Here is an 18,704-nt window from a genome sequence, read left to right on the forward strand (position 1 = left end):
TATTAACCTCTGATTTTTAGGTAATGTTAAAGATATTCTGCCAAGCTATTTTATTCAGATATTTTTCATTTATCAGTCCTGGATTTGCTGCTTTATTCTGGACATAAAAGTCACCAGAGTCTGGATGCAGGTATGATATATTTGTGGAGGTGTTCGGCAGCATTCACTTGTCATTTGGCCCGAAATACACCACACTAGCAGTTGCTAATTTTGGAATAACTGAGCCCCTTTAGCCTCCCTCCCTGCAAGCAATCAATTTCTCAGCTGTAGCTTTGTAGTGCATTCCTGGTTTTCAGCCTGAATAAGGACGAAGAATCAGGTTCTCACCTGCCCACATGAAATCACCATTAAAATACCCTGGCCCAGATCTTCTTGGTGGTAAGTCCTGATGGCTCTGCCTAAGTCAGATGTCCAGTGGAGTTATGCCAATTTATCAGTGAAGAGCTCACAGGCTAATTGGGGCCTATTTTAATTTTGCTTTAAACTGACTTAGGCAGGGGAAATGGTTCAGATGCTCTGCTGTAAAATCAACAGAGCTTTATTTCATACCCCCCCTCTGTGGAGCTCTAACCATTTACAGGAGCAAAAAAATTGGCTCTGAGATATCTCCAGCTTTATGTGGTGTGATCTTTTCAGATCAGAAAAGCTGTTTGTTTTCAGAGGGAAATTTCAATTTTATATTTTGAGTTTCAGACCATCACAAACAAAATGTATAATGTAACATTGTCTTCTTTCATAACAGTGTTTTATATCAAATTTAGTGAAGGCTGATATATTTTATAGGCGATTATTCTGAAGATAGCTCTGTTGTTCCTAAATAAGGATGGTAGATGAGAAAATAAGTCAAAACTTCCAAGATTTTAGGGATACCAGTTATGAGTAGCCTTAATAAAAATGTTTGCATAAGAAGATTCCTGAATATGTCAATGAATACATGTATTCATTCAAAAGAAGTGAAATAAAATGTTAACTGGATTTTAATTTGAGAGAAGAAAGAACCAAAAGAACATACTACAGCTCACAGAATAATCACTTACTGATATAGATATTTTCCCTTTTTTTTTTTCTCTGTGCCCTGTGGTGCAGTCAGACTTGCCCACCACACAAGAGCAGTTTGGGGGTGGAACAGTTAATGTCTGTCGACTGCTCAGAATCACTGCTGTTATTAATTGTCCTCCAGTATAGAACATGTACATTTTACATTAATACCCTGACTAGCGAGACAGAGCATGCAGTTTTTAGCTAGGGAAGCTGGAATTTCAGAAATAGCTTGGCTCTTCACTTTGATTACTTTCTGGCTGGAGAGTTGGAGTCAAGCTAATTCATTTTGTAAACATTGCTGGTCATTCATGTACAGTGCATGGCATGAATCAGAGCTGGACACTCAGGCGGGTGCAAGTTCAAAAGTCCAGATGGAAATTCCTGTTCCACTGCACACGGAATAATCCATGCACAAACTGAGAAGGGTCATACATGTACACAGTCAAAATTCCCAGCCCTCGGAAGGGGAAGGTTTCCTTAAGAAAGGTGAAAAGACAAGGGCCCTCACTATTTGCTGATGAGCAATCCACCCCTTGCACCCTAACAGTCAGCTTTCAACAAATATTTATACAGCTCAGGGATACAGCTCTAGCTGCAACATTTCAGCACAAATATTAGGCCACAACCTCAGCTAGTCTAAATTGGCCTCAGTGGCATTGCAGTGATTTACAATAGCTGAGCTTCTCCCTCCTTTCATTTTTTCCCTCGGTGCGTCTGACACAGTTTGCTCTACATGCTTCTTACAGCTGAAGAGTGTATTCACTTTAAAGTAAAAAAATAATTTTAAACCAGGCTCTTTATCATACTAAGGTTTCTCCTGCATTTTAAGAGGGCCTCAGGAAAAAAAAAAAATCTGTTACAAAGGTGACTGTGAGTTTTCTGTAGCACAGCAGCACTCAGCTGAGCTGGGGTGGTAAGACAGAAAGACATTCAGAAAAAGTGATCCTTTTGTTAAAAAAAAAAAAGATTACAGATATATTTATACACACACACACACAAACATAAAATCTGGTTTTACTGCTCCCACTGAAGAACTCCATTGTGTCTGTAGGTTTAACAGCAGTTACACAGAGATGTAAGTACACAGCTGTGTATTATAATATTTGTTTCTTAATGTCACTAAGCCAGAATTCTTCAAAAATATATGAAGTCTTAATTTTTCCCCAGTTTTTCAAAACAGAAAACATTAGTAAAGCAGTATTTTTTTTCCCAGTGTGACTTGAAGCTGGAGACAGAGAAATGGATTACATTACATATTTTCTACACAAGCTGAGGGATTAATTTAAATGATTCCTCTAAATCAAAATAACTAGACTTTTTGGCAGCCTTTGAAGTTTAATGAATGTTGATTTTTGCCATCAAGTGTAGGCTTTGGGACACCCTGCAGGACCTCTTAAACACGATATCTAAAGCTATTTATATAAAATAAGCCAAGCCTAAGATGTTTTTATTAATGCCATGAAGAAAATGCAAGAATTTAAAAGTAGTGAATACTTTGGTTTAAAAATTTTAAATTAAATATAGAGAATTGTTCCCACTGTGCTGTCAATGTCTGTAGCTTAGGGTTTAAACATTAACTATGATTCTGATGATTTCAAAAGTAGCCATGGTATAGGCCAGGTCTGTTCTGTAGTTGTGTGCTCTCCAAAGTCTGGTTTCCACACTTTTAGGGACACAGAGAAGCTGCTGTGCTCTTATCTTTCACAATACATTTGGCATTCCTTTCAAATGTCTCTTATCAAAGTTGACAACAAGTACCTATTACTTACAGACATTTCAATGTGGGCTTTCTGTAGAAGAAAATTAAATCAGGTCATGAGATGTAGTAAACCAGACATAGGATTTCCAAATACATTCTATTTCTTTTATGCTTAATACTTTTTGAAGTGCACTGCTGAAAAGCTGCATAAATGTAAAACCTGGTTTGCCTCTGATGACTGTGATTGATTAAAACAGTAGGTAATGTTCTTGGAGGTATTTAGCTTCTGATAACTCAGCCATACAGACGTTCTCTGATTTTTTTTTTATTTTTTTCTGGAGGGCCATTTTCACATGTACAAAAAACCCTTGATAACTAGATATTTTTTATATCTAAAATTCACAGCATGTCTTGCTGTTAAATTGCCACCTTAGAGGCCTTTTTTAAATTTCATTGAAAATGCATATTAAATCAAAGTGATAGACACATGTAATGTAAAATGTCTGTCAACAATTAGAATCCCATTTGGAAGTTTGTAAAGCATAACAATTTAAAATGAATTTAAATTGAGAAGGAAAGTTTTTAGATTGAGAAGAAAAGTTTTAGCCTGCAGTATTGCAATTTTATTCAGAACAAATCCAGATTTTTTTCTCTTTTCCCAGGGAAAGAGAAATAAAAGAGCCAGAGCTTCTAATATCATTAGTTCACTATCATGTGTCAGTCAAGCAATTTCAATCTTTCAGCAATAAAACCCAAATTATATTGGTTATTTGATTTTGAAAGAGATAATGAAGCATAAGGATGTGAATAATATAGTTCCATGTAAAATCATTTTGCCCTATCATGGAATCACAGAATGGCTGGGAGAGACCTTGAAAGCTCATCTGATCCAACCTTCCATTTTCCAGGAACCTAGAACACATTGCAGCTGAGCCACTTGATGAATTTGTGCTCTATGCATTGAAAAGTGCAACTGGTTTAATTTGGATAGACTAAATTCCCAACCAGCAACATCACATGGCTTGGAAAAGATGCTTCTAGGGAAACTTTACAAAATATCCTTTGTATTCTTTTAAGATTTTACAAGATTTACACATAAACCTCAAGGATATCCTGAAACCATGGGACCCACAGGCAAAACAGAGCAGTGGCACACTGAGGCCAAGTTCCTCCGGGGGAGTTTTGGCCCTTGACTCTGTGGCCACACCACTGAGGACTTGCCTACTTAAATGGGAGCTGGGACTGGCAGCTAAAAGGGTACAAAGTTTGGGATGACACCTGGGTTTTCCAAAAATCTTGAACCTAGCAGAATCTGGGGTTAAATTAGGGTTTATTATGGCTAATATTTATTATTAGGGCTAATATTTATTGAATACAATGTAAACATTTTCAATATAGTTTGCTATAAAATGAAAGAATTTTCAATTAAGTTCTAATTTTGTAGCTTTTTTTTTTCCAATTTTACAACATGCACATTTCCAAGCAGTATCCAACAATGTCAACTTCCTACACTGAAATTAATATAATCTTGTTGATATGTGCCAATGCTCCAAGTGCAGAATGTTGTATTCTCTGTGGTGATACATAATTCCTTAAAAGCAGATACACTTCCAGGACAGATCTATTTTGTGTAATTCGTCCAGATTAAATCTGGCTGTTTCTAGACATTCCACTTATCACTTTGGTTAATTTTATGAGAATTACAATCAGAAAGCAGAATAATAAGAATAATAAGAAGAAATAAGAATTGTACATATGAACGGAGAGTCAATCCCTTGAAAACTTTACATATTCTGTTATTGGTTGCAATTATTGCAAAAATTATAGCGTGACATCACATAAAATGGACGCAAATTGCCAGTAACAGTTTTTGTCTTCTTTTTTTTTCAGTATTTTTATTGTCTTTGAGTAATCCCCTTGAAGAGCCAAGATTACCTGTGCTTAGCAGATTTGAACAGGTGGTTGGAAGGGGCCGTACTCCTAAAGTGTCACAGTTGTTTTGCTTCTAGAAGCAGTGAGTGCTTTCCCAGTCGGCAGCCAGCAGCTCCTGCAGGCTGCCCTGAATGTGGCAACCAGCCCCCGTTAGGTGATTTTGTTGCTCTAGGCAAACCATTAAAGGCAGGCCCCTCACAAGGCACAGTCTAGCACAAGAACGTGTTACTGAACATTCTGCAGCCCTGGGTAGCTGCTGCTCTGGGGGCTGCTGGTGGCAGTGCTGGCCCGGGATGCAGCAGTACCTGTCTCTGCCCCCTTAGGGATCACATCCATCTCGCTTCTTACCTTTTCACTGAGTTTCATTATTGCTTCTGCTCGCTGTGACCATCGCTGGACACGGGCAGGGCTTGTCCCACTTCAGAGCAATCTGTCAGCACTGGGGCAAAGGAGTAGCAGATCTGGCAGCCCTTTGAGAACAGCGCTGCCTGAAACTGAATTTTGCTATTCGAAAATTCTAGGAGTGAAACAAAGAGTAAGTGAATGATCCTGCTTGCACTGAGTGAGTACAGCAATGTTATTGTGCTGTGAGAATATATGCACGGTGTTGGAGAGGACAGTGCTGAAGCTGGAGGAGGGAATGGACCATATTTATCCTTTCTTTAATTCCACTTAATTCGGTACGTTTACAATGCATTTGGCCCCGTGTTTCCATTAAACTGTTATTCTAATGTATTATGGCACTGCTTGTGCTTTTGTGCAGCACGAAAATGGAAGCTGCTTCAACTGCAGAAGAAGCCAGGCTGAGCAAACTTGCGAGCCAGAACAAGTGACTTCAAGCCTTAAAATAAATGGGAGTGCAAAGGTGTGCAACTGTCAACTAGACATGTTAACAAGAGAGCTCTCACTAAGAGGTATGGGATTTACATGCTAATCATTGTCACTGGTGCCTTCTCTAAACCTTTTCTCTCTCTAACAGTTGTTTATGCTCCTCTGCAGTTAGTAATGGCCCTGATCTGGCATGCTCACACAAATACAGCTCCTCTCGGAAACCAGTTTGTATAGACTGGGGGCTTAGACACATATTTTATTTGCAAACAGCTGGAAGAGCTTAAGAAGTTACTGTACCACGCATTGTTGTCCCATGCAGGAGATTTCCATCCCTTGCTGGCGAGGATGTCATGCAAACGTTTGTGCCAACGCCAGAGCAGCACAGCCTGGGACAGCACAGCCTGGGACAGCCCTCTGGCCTGGAGCCGTGGTCACAGACAGGTTTGGTCACCAGTTTGCCCTGCTCCAGATCCACTCATGAGCAGTTCTAGACTGAAACTCTGCTCATGCTGTGCTCTCAGTGCTCGGCTTCCCGCACAAGGATCAGTGACACTGGTGACGTTTAGGATTGGGCACTTGCATTGCAAGCTTCTGAGGAAAAGAAAAGTGTCTTTTCATGGTCTCAGAAGTGAGTAAATGATGTATCCTTCTTTATAAATGGAAGTAGAATAAACACTGGTGTTTGGTGTAATTCCTAAATGTGCCATGTTGTCTTATATTCAAGTACAATTCTCCCTCTTTTGTATTGCCTGTTGCAGTACATGACAAGCAGTTGAATTGCTGAACCATTACAGACTGGGGCTACATTTGTCTTTGCACGTATGATTTTTGCACCACATGTCTTTAGTATAATCTAAAACCTACTCAAGCTTTAAATTCTCATTCAGGCAGTACTTCTAGGGTGTCAGTGGCTAGGAGCAAGCTCAGATGAGCTTAATGATTGTGTACAGTCCTGAGGAGAGCCAGATAGTCTGCAGAAAGCTGCTTAAGGATGTAAATAGACATGTTCTGTAGCCCTGGACACTGCATTTGAGAGGGAATTTGAAGTTCTGTGAAGGACTGAAACACAGAACACATAACTCAGGGTGAGATTCAAGACATGACTTGTACAGCAGGATGAAAGTCCAGGCTTACTATATAAAGCATATGAAGGATGGAAACAATTTTTCTAACCCCAAATCTGGTTTCTGGATTTCTGAGGAAGGGTCTTTTAAGTCTCTTTGTGAGGATTGCTCTTTGAATCCTGATACTTGAGCTTTTCTTACGTAAGGAAAGGAAACTGTGAGTCTCATTTTCTAGGTGATAACTGTGTGATCTTGGGTTTATGAAGCAGTACTTTTGAAGGCTCTTTCTGGGTCACTGCTGTAGTATCTGCTGATAGTTCAGTAGAGCTGGCTGGCAGCTCTATGCTCAACTCTTTCTTTTCTGCTGAGGAATTTTTCTGAGGAATTTTTTCTAAGAAATCAGAAACTCCTGGAGTTACCTTTTGAGGTAGGTAATGGCTGTTGTTGCCATCTGAACATTATATGATCATTAATGGGAAGAAAACTGCAAAAATGTGGCTGGAGATCAGATTGCTCCACGAGGAAATGGGCTCCCCACAGGACCCAGATATTTCATGTGCAAGTCTGTGAGCAAACACATTTGCACTCAGAGAGCTGTGCTCTGCACAGCACCATTGCAGACCAGTTCACTTAACAGGCTGGCTCAAGCTGAGGGCAAAAGGTGGATGGGGAGGATTCTGCTTAGCTCAGACATAGAAAGCAGAACATTATTCATGAGGCATTTGCTTTATTGCAACTAGCTGCTGCCAGGCCAGCTCCTTGTATTGAAGCAGAAAGCATGACAATTTTCACGTTGTAAACACCGTGCATTAATCAGGGCACCTCAATATTATGCAAACAAAATGTATGTACTTACAAATACTTCCACTGTATTCGAATCAAAAATATGTCATGAGAAGGAGAGGGGTTGTCAGGTTCATTTCATTAGGCAAGAAATTTGGGACTCTACAGGCAACATTCCCCCTGAGGTTTGAAGCATGTTTAGTCTTTAATCACTACATATTCTCCAGTTTAAAATGAAACATTAAAATTTAAATATACACGTGTACTTTGTAACGCTGATTTGCAGTGTAAATCTTTTTGTGAAAACAGGTCTTACTTCGTTAGATGACTACCCTGTAGAAATCGACTGTAGGCTCTATTTCAGAGAAAATATTAATGTGGAATTTTGTCCTTGTGTTTATGTTTTTGCACAGTACAGAATTTTTTGTGTAATTTTAATTTAAAGGTAAGCAGATCCTAAGGGAACACTTTTTTCAAGAACATGTGTTTTTCCCTAAATGTCCTGGAAAATACATCCCTTGGTCCTCCTCCTTCATTTGCTTTTAAATTACTCCCTTTTCCATATTTTATAGTATTTAAAATAGTACTTTGACAAAGAAATTATAATGATATAATATATATATTATAATAATATAATACGACTATAATATTTTATTAAAAATTTACACTAAGGCTCCATTAATAGATACCCAGATGAACAGTGAAAGAAACTGTAAAGTTTTCCTACTGTATGAAGGAACTTTCCTTAAAACAAGACATTTGGAGGAATTGTTGGCTGATATTGCAGGTTATATCTCATCATCTGATATCAGATGTAATTATTCATGACTCTTCTTTTGACATGTACATAATTCATATTTCAGTGTCCTTTATTTCCCTTGTTTTATCCAGTTTTTTCTGTGCTGAAAGGCACTACAGTATGTCTTTGAAAGATGTCTTTGTAGCTCAGAATAGGTTTTATTTTTTTTAATCTAAGGCTGCAGAAATCTCTGTCACTTCATTTCTAAACTTCTGGTTTTCTGGTGGAGCCACATGGTGGCTTTATATGGCTGCGATACACTAGGCTATTAAAAAAAAATTAAACTGGGATGCAAAGGCATGTGGCTTGCAGAGAAAACTTCCCCTGTGGCATCAAATAAAAATCTTGGTTCTCTATAGAACTTATAGGTTCATTCTGTCCATACTTGATGACCATTGTAGCAAATCAGTGACCTAAGCAGCCTCCCTGAAATGCCCTCTAATTTCTTTTTTAACCCCCCAAAAAGCCATATAAAGGATAGAGTGATACCTTGGGATCAATAATAATGTTGGAATCAAGAAAGAAGACACTTTCTCAAGCATATGGTATATAATTGAAAGAAAAGCTATTTTTTACACAGGAAAGAAGACATTCTGAAATATATATATATATAAAGATATCAGAGGAAATAATGGTGGAGTTCAGAGTGTGAAAGTATTTGTAATTACTAGCACTCTCTAGTCCTGTAAAAGTGCATGGAAATCTTTTGCAGTGTTGCGTATTTATCTTTCTGTTTGTTGTTCTCCTGCCTCGTGGGCTGTACATACAAAAGAGTTGCCCATACACTGATGCGGGAGAATTTTTTTTTACTCCTTGGATTTTAACATTCTTGCCCGAGTGAGAGAATTTTCCATCGAGCTTGTTTACTTCATGATTTATGTCTAAATTGACAGAGTCCTTCGGAGGCATTCGTGTTAAATTTGAAACAAACATATTTAATGCTCGTGTTGTAATAAAACAGCTAAAAGAGCAGATTAAAAAGATATGCACAGAGGGGTCTGATTGATTGAGGGATTGATTTTACTACTTTTCCCGTAGGTGGGTAGTGATGGCTGTAAATCTCCTGATAATCATTTCAGAAGCACCTTCATCAATAAACTCAAAAGGGACAGTTAGGTGTAAAAATTTGCCAGCCATCAGGTCAGACAAAAGGCAGCAAATGTGTAAAGAAAGAATTGAATTAAATAATCCCACCTTGGCTGGTTATGGCATTAGTCATTTTTATCTCGGGGGCGGAGGAGTCCCCATCACTGCAATTGTCTGGGATTTAGGGAAGAGAAAGGGAGAGGTTCTTTCCTCTCTATTTTTTTTTTCCTTTGACTAAACCCGTATTGCTTACGATTCAACTATGCGGGTAAAAGCTTGTGTTTGTGAGCAATGATCAATTATTAGTTGCCCTTAATAATGGCGAAGGATTCAATTCTGCTGACCCCTCCTCTTCTTTTTTTTTTTTTTAATTTTTTTTTTCTGGAGAATTACCATTAAAAAAAAAAAAAAAAAAAGGCAGAAGAGAGCAAGGAAGGGGGAAGCTGACAGCATGCCCACAGAAGTAGTCACACCTAACCCCACACAATCACAGGACTTGCAATGTTCACAGTGAATAGCGCGATCCAGGCTATTGATAATGAAACAATTCCGGAGAGCTGGTGCTCGCTGCCCCGGGGTAGCTGCGCCCCAGGACTGTCTCAAAAGTTTATTATACATCGGAGCATAAAGCCAAGTTCCCAGCTGACCGCAGCATCTGGAAGCCCCTAATTGCACACATTTCTAAAATATATGTAACCTGTGTTAGCTGACAAACGGCGAACTTGCGAGGTCAGCTGGAGCGCCGTTCGGAACTCCAGTGAAGTGTGGCTTTTTCACTTAAAATAGAGGCAAACACAGAGAGTAGAAAAGGAGGAGGAAGAGAAGGAAGGGGGAAAACTCTCCATAAATAAAAGCTCGAGGGCCCTGCGAAGCGGGAAGGGGGTGTTTTGGAGGGGTGAAGGCGCGGGCGGCGCGGGGCAGCGCTTTGCCGTGCGGAGCCGCAGGTTGGGGCTGCCCCGACCCTCGGCCGCGGAGCTGCCGCCCGCCCCGCGCCGCTCGGGCCAGGGGCTCGGCCGGCGTGGGCACAGAAACACGACATCAATTGGGTTCCCCCCCGTTCTGCACCTCCCGATCGTTATTAAAGATGTTTTATAACTACGAGGGGATCGTGCAGCTTTTAACTCCATCGTGCGCAAGGATGTTGTGTCTGATGGCAAACCTGAATAACAACAATCCAGCCTAGTGTGATGCATCTCATTGGAATCGTCTCTCAGCAGAATGAACTGCAAATTATCCCCTGTTTACCATCTCCCTTCAGTGCTCATCTCAATGAACTGGAGATCGATCCCCACCACGGGTGTCTTGCAGCCAGGCTGATTTGCATTGAAGCACATTAGAAAACCTCCCACCTCCATTAAAAAGAATAATCCGAGAGGGGGAAAAAAAATCTCCAAGGTGTGGCGGGGAGGGAAAAATATGTCACTGTCATTCGGAGCATCGAGAAGGAAAACCCGGGATCAGAGTATTTACGCTTGTGAACTCTCACAACTTCTGTTAGAGACAATGACGTTTAATTGATGTATTGCTATCAACAACAATAAGGACCGATTTTTCTCTAGCCCTGGCACTGCTGCTCTGCCCCCACCCATTCCCCACCCCTCCCGGCCCCCAGCGAAGGAGAGGAAAACAAACAATAAATAATCAATCGGTCGTGGATGAAATACCAGGCGCCGCTTTAACACTAGCGAGGAGAAACGAAAAAAAAAAGTTGTAAAACTTCATTTCTCCAAATTAATTCCTTTTTCTTTAAGCCACTCTTTTTCGTCTTGTTGTTGCTGCTGTTGCTTTTTAATTACCTGTCCACGGCCGCCTTTTTCCAACCACGAAGCAAAGGTACTGCGCATCTGGGGAAATTTGTCTCAAGCTTAATCGGCAAAAGTATAATGAAATTGTGAACGCGAATAATTTTGGGAGATCGTCTAGCTTAGAAACCGTAGGAAGCTAATGGAGTGATTGATATAGTTAGAAATACAGGCATAAATGTGCAAATAGATCCGCGTGGGTATTTGTGTGCATCTACGTGTGGCTAGCAGTGAGTAACGAGTGCGTTTCTGTGCGTTCAGGTTCGGTTTCTTTCCCACTGTCTCAGGGTACGGAGGGTGACAGCCTGCGCTGAGTGTATCCATCTCTGCCGAAACATCTCTTTAAATATTCAGTGAAAAATAATGTCATGTGAAGTACCACCTATAGCAACATTATTATCTTCATTCTTCAACATCATCCCCGCTGATAGCTTCGTTTGTCTTTTTCTCAAAATCTACTGTACCGAATGCTGCGGGGAGGGAGGGGGCTCGCCCTGTGCAGAAATGAAAAGAAGCGTCAGTGACCACTTTGCAACGCTGACTAAATACTGGAGTGGCACCTGGGAGGATTTTTCGGTTCGTATGCGTTTGTTTGGTTGGGTTTTGCGGCTGTTTTTCTTCCCCTCACCCTTATTGATAAACGTTTTACAATCTCTTTCGTTTAATAATGAGAAGAAAACGCCACTAAGCCGGTTTCTCGAATGGGAAGATTTTCCCCTCTCTCCTTTCTCCTCTCGCTCACTCTCTAGGCTTTACCGGCTCATTTGAAATTGAAATGAGTTGGATCTGATCAGCCTCTTGCTTTTACAGAGAGTTTGTTAATATTAATACGGGAAAAAGGAGTAGCTTCTATAGAAGAGTAAATAATCCAGCGGGGGGAGTGGGAGGAGAGAGCACTAGATGGGTCAGGGTGGAGGGAAAGAAACGCCTGTGCTCCCGCTTCTGCCGGTTCAGCTTATTTTACAGAGTAACTTTCCGTGCCCGCAGCAGCGTGACGCGCGGAGGGGCGCGGGGAGCGCAGCTCAGGGGGCACCCACCATCTACCGCCAGCGTCCGTGTATCGCTGGATAGACGAGACATTAAATATAGCCTTGTCTGCAGCCTCCGTGCACTATACTTTTTATTTCAAGACCGTGACATTTGTCGGTGAGAGGTTCCTCCTCTGCAAGTAACACATGGGTGTAAAAGTTTGGCGCGCGATGCATCCAGGGCAGAAGCGCGGTGCCCGCAGGGTCCCGGTGCCGGGAGATCTGGGACCGGGCACCGGGAGCGGCCGGGGGGAGCGCGGGGCCCCGGGACGGCCCGGCGGCCACACCGAGCGCAGCCCGGCCGGCCCCGGCTCCGCTCCGCTCCTCTCCGCGCTCGGCGCGGCCGGGGGCGCCTCCGGCGGGCAGATGCTCGTCGCTCCCACGTCCGAGAAGGAAACAAAAGTCAGGAGCGACCCGGGGGAGGGCGGGGGGCCGGGGGAGCGGAGCGGGGCCGCGGAGCGGGACGCGCCGCCCGCCCCCGGCCGCGGCCCCGCCGCCGTTCGCACCGGGCTCCCCGGGCGGACTGACGGCGAGCGCAGCCAACCCGAGCGGCGCGGGGGCGGAGCGGCCGCTGGTCCGCCCGCCGCTCCCAGCGGCGCCCTAATTGTCCTGGGAACGTGTGAGGTAAAAAACAAACCCTTCCTATTTTCAGCACCCCTCGGGCCGTGATATATGGAAAGAGAAGCGAAGGGCGGGGGGGGTAGGAGAGAGAGACCTGGTAAAGGGCGAAATGGATCTTTATTTGTAAATGCGGGGACAAGAGAAAAAAAAAAAAAAAAAAAAAAAAAAAAAAAAAAAAAAAAAAGCAAAACTAAGGAAAAAAAAAAAAAATACGCCCGAAACTTTTTTGCAGCAGCGGGACGGAGCGAGCGGCAGCGCGCCGGGAGCGGGGCCGGGCTCTCCCCGCGCAGGCACTTGCCGGGAGCGGGGCCGAGCCTCCGGGGCCGCTGCTCCCTGCCGGCCGCCCCAGCCGTGTCCTGCCCCGATCGATTAGTGGTCACCCTGCCCTCCCTCCGCCGGTTCGGACTGCGAGCGAGGCGGGGGGAGTTTAAAAAAAAAATTAAAAAAAAAAAAAAAAAAAAAAGAAAAGAAAAAGAAAAAATAGAGGGGAAAAAAAAGTGAAACGCAGCGCAAAACTGCGGGAAGGAGGGCGGGAGGCGCGGGGAGCCCGTCGGGGCTGGAGGAAGGGGCGAAGGGAGACACATTCCTGTAGTAACCGGGATGGCGCGATGCAGCTCCAGCTGGTTGCTAAGAGGGTTAAACTGTATCCAAACAGCTTTGGGGAAATCCAGCCCCTTCTCCTGCCACATGGATCGACTCATTGGGTGGGAGCGGCGGAGAGACAAGGGTCTCCAGCAAATCAGCGCCTAATTGATTAAGGCGAGCTGGTTTGAATAGAGCTGGCCATGTGCCAATCGCCTTTCAAAGAGCCCCTCTATGATTAATCGCAATGCATTATTGATAATCATAATTATAGCAGGACACATGCGCGGTGCGCGGAGGATCGGGGAGGCTGGGGGGGGGAGGCTCGATTTCCGTAATTTTGAGAAGATTTTTTTTTAGTAATTTTTTATTCTGCCCCAGCTGATGTTTGAGCCAGCATGTCGCGGAGGAAGCAGGCGAAGCCTCAGCATTTCCAATCCGATCCCGATCTGGCCTTGTTACCCCAGCGAAATGGTGAGTTCTTCTCCTCTCCCTCGCACACATTTTAACACAAACACACACAAAATAGATGAACTTACCTTGTGGGGACTCGGAACCGCGCCGGACAGTGGTGCGGGACAACAGGATCGCCCGGAGTTATATGCGGGGCGGGAGGGGGGATCCTTCTGAGGTTTTGATCCAAGTTCTTGGGTTTTATCTTATTTTTTTAACTCAGCGTTTTGTTTCGTCCGTTTCTTAACGAAACTCCAAACTCTTTCCGTTTTTTGATGTTTTCCCTCCGCCCTCTCCCAGCGGGGCGGTCTGGCATCCCGAGCCCGCGGGAGATGGATCCGCGCCCCCCGCGTCTCTCTCCGCGCCCCGCGGAGCTGGGAAACAAAGTGGGGCTGCGGTGGGGCAGCTGATCCCGTAGCCCCGCGGGACGGATGCCCCGTCCGGCCACACACGCTGCCCGCGCCGTCCCCCCGAAAGGGCCGGAAAATCCCCCCCGGGCACCCACATTCTCGCCCGCCCCCACCCCCCCGCGGACCCCGGCGCTCCCGCACCCCCCGCTCCCCCGCAGTCCCGCCGGGCGGAGGACGCTGCCCCGCCGCCCCGCAGCCCCGGCCTCCGGCTGCACCGAAGGCTTCCTGGAGGCGGAAAAGTTGCCGCCGCCGCGCCGGGCTCCGCGCAGCCGCCGCGCTCGGAGGGGACTCGGCGGCCGCAGCGCGGAGACTCCGGGCAGCGGGGAGCCGATCTTGCTTTCCCTAAGGTTGTGGTTTTCGGTTTGTTGTTTTTGGTTTTTTTGTTTTTTTGGCTTGGTTTTTATTTTTCTTCTCTCGCTTCCCTCCAAGCCGGTAAGCGAGAGATAAACGCTGGCTTTGTGTCCGCCAGGATTTGCAGAGGGAGCGTGTGAAGTATCTTTTTTCTTTCTTTTTTTTTTTTTTTTTTTTTTTTTTTTTCTTTCTTACTCCCTTTTTCCCTCCCCTCCGGAACAGGGGGATTTCGTAGGAGTTCGGCACAGCCCGGCGGAGGGGACGCGCCTCCGGCCGTACCTGTGCTGGGACGCGGGGCGACAAGTGGTCGGCTCGGGGCGCGGCCGGGCGGCCCGGGGCAGCGTCCTCCCGGCCCTGCCAGCGCAGGCTGCGGCCCCCCGGCGGCCGTGAGGAGGGCGAGGGCCGGGGGGCCGCGGGGGGACCCACCGGCCGCGGGTGCGGAGGGCTCCGCGGCGCAGAAGCGCTTGATGCGGGCAGGTAAGGGAGGACCGGAGGCGGCGGGGCCCCTGCGCCTCCCGGCCCGGAGCTCGGAAGCACCGAGCGCTTCCCGCGGCAACTTCTCGGGGAAGGGGAGCGGCGGCGCGGGACCCTCCGCTGCCGCGGCCGCTCCGCGCCCGGCGGTGCCGGCAGCGCTGGGCCCGCAGAGCCGCCGCCGGGCCCCGCCGTGCCCGCGCCTCTCGCCTGCTCCGGGCACCGCCGGGGACTGCGTCCCGGGCTCCGCGCCTGGAAACGGGGCGGAAAGTTTGCGGCGTGTTGTGCTTCGCTGGAAGCGTTTACCTGGCTTTCCGAAATTCCCTGGATGCCCTTCTCGTACTCCAGCAAACAGATCAGCTCTGGCCCCGCAGAGCTCTGCGGAACGTTTCTTAAAAGTCATTTGGGTCCTGAGAGTCGATTTGGGGTTTTAAATTGAGTTCTGCGAGCTTTGAATGCACTCGAGTTTTGCCGTTTCCTCAGCATAATCCCCTTTCTCATCTCAGTAAACGTATTTATTTTTCTTACGATATTATTCCCACTTCCGCTCGAAGTTTGGAGTGGGAGTTGGAGAAGCGTTAGGTTTTTAGTTGTCTTTCATCGGCCTCCTGTGAAAGAATTTGGAACTTCTTAAAGTAAGCAGAGAAAAGAAAAGCAGAGGGATTTTTTTTTACATCTTCACTTCGTATGATTGCATCTTTTGACGACTTCTATCTTTTTGTTTGTTTGTTTGTTTTTAGTAAGAGGAACAGGTCAAAACCACTTCAAAGTATATTTTTTTTAAAGTAGCCGTTTTCTTCTGGTTTTAGTCTTTTGATCTGATTTTGCACATCGTTTTCATATGAAGTACAGTGGGAGTGTGAGAAAGGAATGTTAACTGAGCAGCTTTCCTGCCTGTTGCTAAAGGATGTCCTTGAAGTAAGTTGGATCTTGCTGAAATGATGGCATGGAAGTGAAGCTTTTGTTTAGTTTGGGTGGCTATCGTAAGTTAAGGAAGAGAATGTGAAAGTTTATTCTGTTTTTAAAATATCTACCAGTTTCCTAAGAAAAGCAGTGTGCTCTACTATAAAATCTGTAAGAGCCTCCCCTTTCTCTTCTGTAGCCCTGCTGTCGGGTTTTGGCTGGTTTACATGGTTGGACGAGAAGTTTCGAGTCAGTTGCCCAGAAGGTGTGCTTTGTGCTGGTGCTCCAGGGCTCAGAACGCTGCAGTAGCATTAGCATAGGATCACCCCCGCCTTTCCGGGGTCCCCGGCCCTGGCAGCAGCTTCTCACTTGAGCAAGACAGAGTGGCAGAGCCACGGCGGGGACGGGTTTGCCTTATGCGCTTGTGAAATTGCAAAGCAAAACTTGGAAATTCCAAGCGCTTCTTTCTTCTCCTTTCGCACTGTGAATTCAGGTTTGCCACCCCTTGTCCAGGCGGCGCAGGGTGCAGGCGAGGGGAGCATCGCTGCCTCTGCAGACACTTGCAGTGAGGGACTGCTGGGCAGGATTTTGAGCGACTCAATAGAGTGGCTCTGTGAAAATTTCTCGCATCTTGTTTGAATTCCAGTTTGTTCAAACTTTCTGCTGTGGTTTCATATCTAAAGATGAATAGGGAAAAAAGTTCCTCAGACTGCAACAGCATGTTTTTGGTTTGGCCTTTTTTTTATTATTATTTTTATTTTTTTTTTAATTGCACTCTCGCTCTTTTTTTTTTTTTTTTTTTAAAGTTAAAAGCTCATGAGCTCACTCCCACCAGGAAGACTTTCCACTCTAAAATATATTTCTGGTGCAATCAATGGATAAGTAAGTTTACTCTTGTAAAATCCTGTGTATAGGCACATTTGATAAAGTTCCTATTGGAGTAAACAGAGCAGCTCTCAGATTAATAGCAGAAATTACTTGCAGCATAAATTATATTCAACAAGTAACTAATTACTGGTAGGAAGTGGGTAAGAGATCGTGGGATTTTTTTCTTTTTGTTAATAACTGCAGCCACTTTCATGACATTTTAGATTTTTTTTTCCTGGTTTCTTGGAATTACATTCCCAGTTATAAAAGAGCATTTTTGAGGTGCAATATTCCAAGGCAAAAATTATACTGGAGAAATAAACCATCTAGACTTTGACAAAGAGAAAATATTTACCACCCTTTCTTTTAGAGGCTCATCAGAGTCAATTATGGATTTTGGTGAACTCCTGCTGCAGCATTCTGATCATCCACATAATTGTTACTGGGCCCATGAAATGAAAGAAATGATGATTGCTTTCCTCAGTAGGATCTGGAGGACAGGATGCCTGGGAGACAGAACTGCTCAGTTAGGCTGCTTTTAGTTCTTGACATAGTTAGGCCTTTTTTTGAGGTAGCTGCCGTCTGTTGTTTTAGGATACAGACACTTGGGTTTTTTTCCAAAGGTGAGCCCAGGGTGCAGAGGGCCTTGTGAAATATCACTTATGCAGATGCAATTCAGAAATAATTACTGGAACCCATATGGTGGAAGTTGCCTAAACCCCATGTTAGTTCAGACCCATTTTGTGTGTGTTTCCCCTACATAACCCCAATCTTTGTCTTGCTGCACAATATTTATGTTTTAGTTTGTACCTTATGTATCTTTTTGATGCTAAGTAGCATCTGGCTCTCCGAGGACAAGCCCTCCTGTATATTTAGCTGTACCAGTGCTTATTGCATAACTGGCTTTTAACCATATTCATGCTTTAATTGTGAAAACATGAATCTTTATTGCAGTGACCTGACATGCCTCAGAAAACACAAATATGGTTCTTGAAACTGTTTGTAGAAAACAAAAGGGCAGCTCCTGCCAAAGGTGCCCTGAAGAAGCTGTGCCGTGTGTGTTTTCCACACTTGAAGGTACATCACACCTTTGTGCTTCCAGGCTCGAAAAACTGAAAGCTGAAACGCGTGAGCGAAATTGTTGCTTCGTGTCTGTATGGCTGGTGCTAGGCAAAAAAAAAAAAAAAAAAAAGTGTTCAGCTGTTTTAACCTTTGCTAGCCTCCTTCCATCCAAAGGTGACAGGGTTCAGATCACAATATGTACTTCAATATCTTGCCAGTGACCCCCGAATTGAGTCTTACTGGTTGCTTAGCAGGAAGTTAGTAGTTTATTTTAGCTTCACCTTATCAGCTTTGCTTCTTTTGCTAACCCTATTCCCCTGTCACCCCTCAGATGCCAGACCCCCGAAGAGGAGATTGACAGGTAGTTCCCATAGCTCCGTTTTACCCTCCAAACAACAGGGATTTAGTTTCTTGTCCCTTTGCCAATGTTTATGTAGTCAAAGTTTAGATATAGCCTTAAGGAGCCTTTCTTTTACGTGTCAGTGGAACAGTGAAACTGCACTGAACTTTTTGAAGAAACTATTGCAACTGGAACCCCATCTAGTGTTCATTTTGATTCATCCATAAGGAAGAGGGGGTTTTAATTGTGTTCATTAGGATGAATTTGTTCTTCATTTCAATATTGCTTGAGATTCTTAGGGTGCTTTGAAACCAGATTACAGAATCTCTGAGACAATTTAGTTTTAACGTGTAAGAGGATTGTATTGCCAGTAATCATATGGGAAAGTTTAGAAACAGAGTTAAATACGAGCACAAACAGCCACCTTATCTTGCAAGCAGTTTTCTTCTGAACAAATTGTTTCTTAAAACTTGCTATTTGTAAATCAGTTCAAGGAAGGAGGAATTAAAGGTGTGTATATACTTCAGGGACTGATACACTTTAAACTCTTAATGCACACTGGGAGTGCAGAAAAGGCGT

The 18,704-nt window shown here is 44.4% G+C and overlaps 1 protein-coding gene across 1 annotated transcript in view; it reads left to right on the forward strand.

The window, feature by feature from the left end:
* Positions 1–11,526: 11,526 nt before the first annotated feature.
* Positions 11,527–18,704, forward strand: part of SALL1 (spalt like transcription factor 1) — a 17,853-nt gene continuing 10,675 nt past the window's right edge. Inside the window, exons 1-2 of the mRNA XM_066327871.1 lie at positions 11,527–11,613; positions 13,650–13,742. Coding sequence (XP_066183968.1) covers positions 13,667–13,742 — 76 coding nt within the window. The 5' untranslated portion in view covers positions 11,527–11,613; positions 13,650–13,666. The remainder of the gene's footprint in view (positions 11,614–13,649; positions 13,743–18,704) is intronic.

The sequence above is a fragment of the Sylvia atricapilla genome, chromosome 12 (assembly GCF_009819655.1).
Source record: "Sylvia atricapilla isolate bSylAtr1 chromosome 12, bSylAtr1.pri, whole genome shotgun sequence".
Lineage (NCBI taxonomy): Eukaryota > Metazoa > Chordata > Aves > Passeriformes > Sylviidae > Sylvia > Sylvia atricapilla.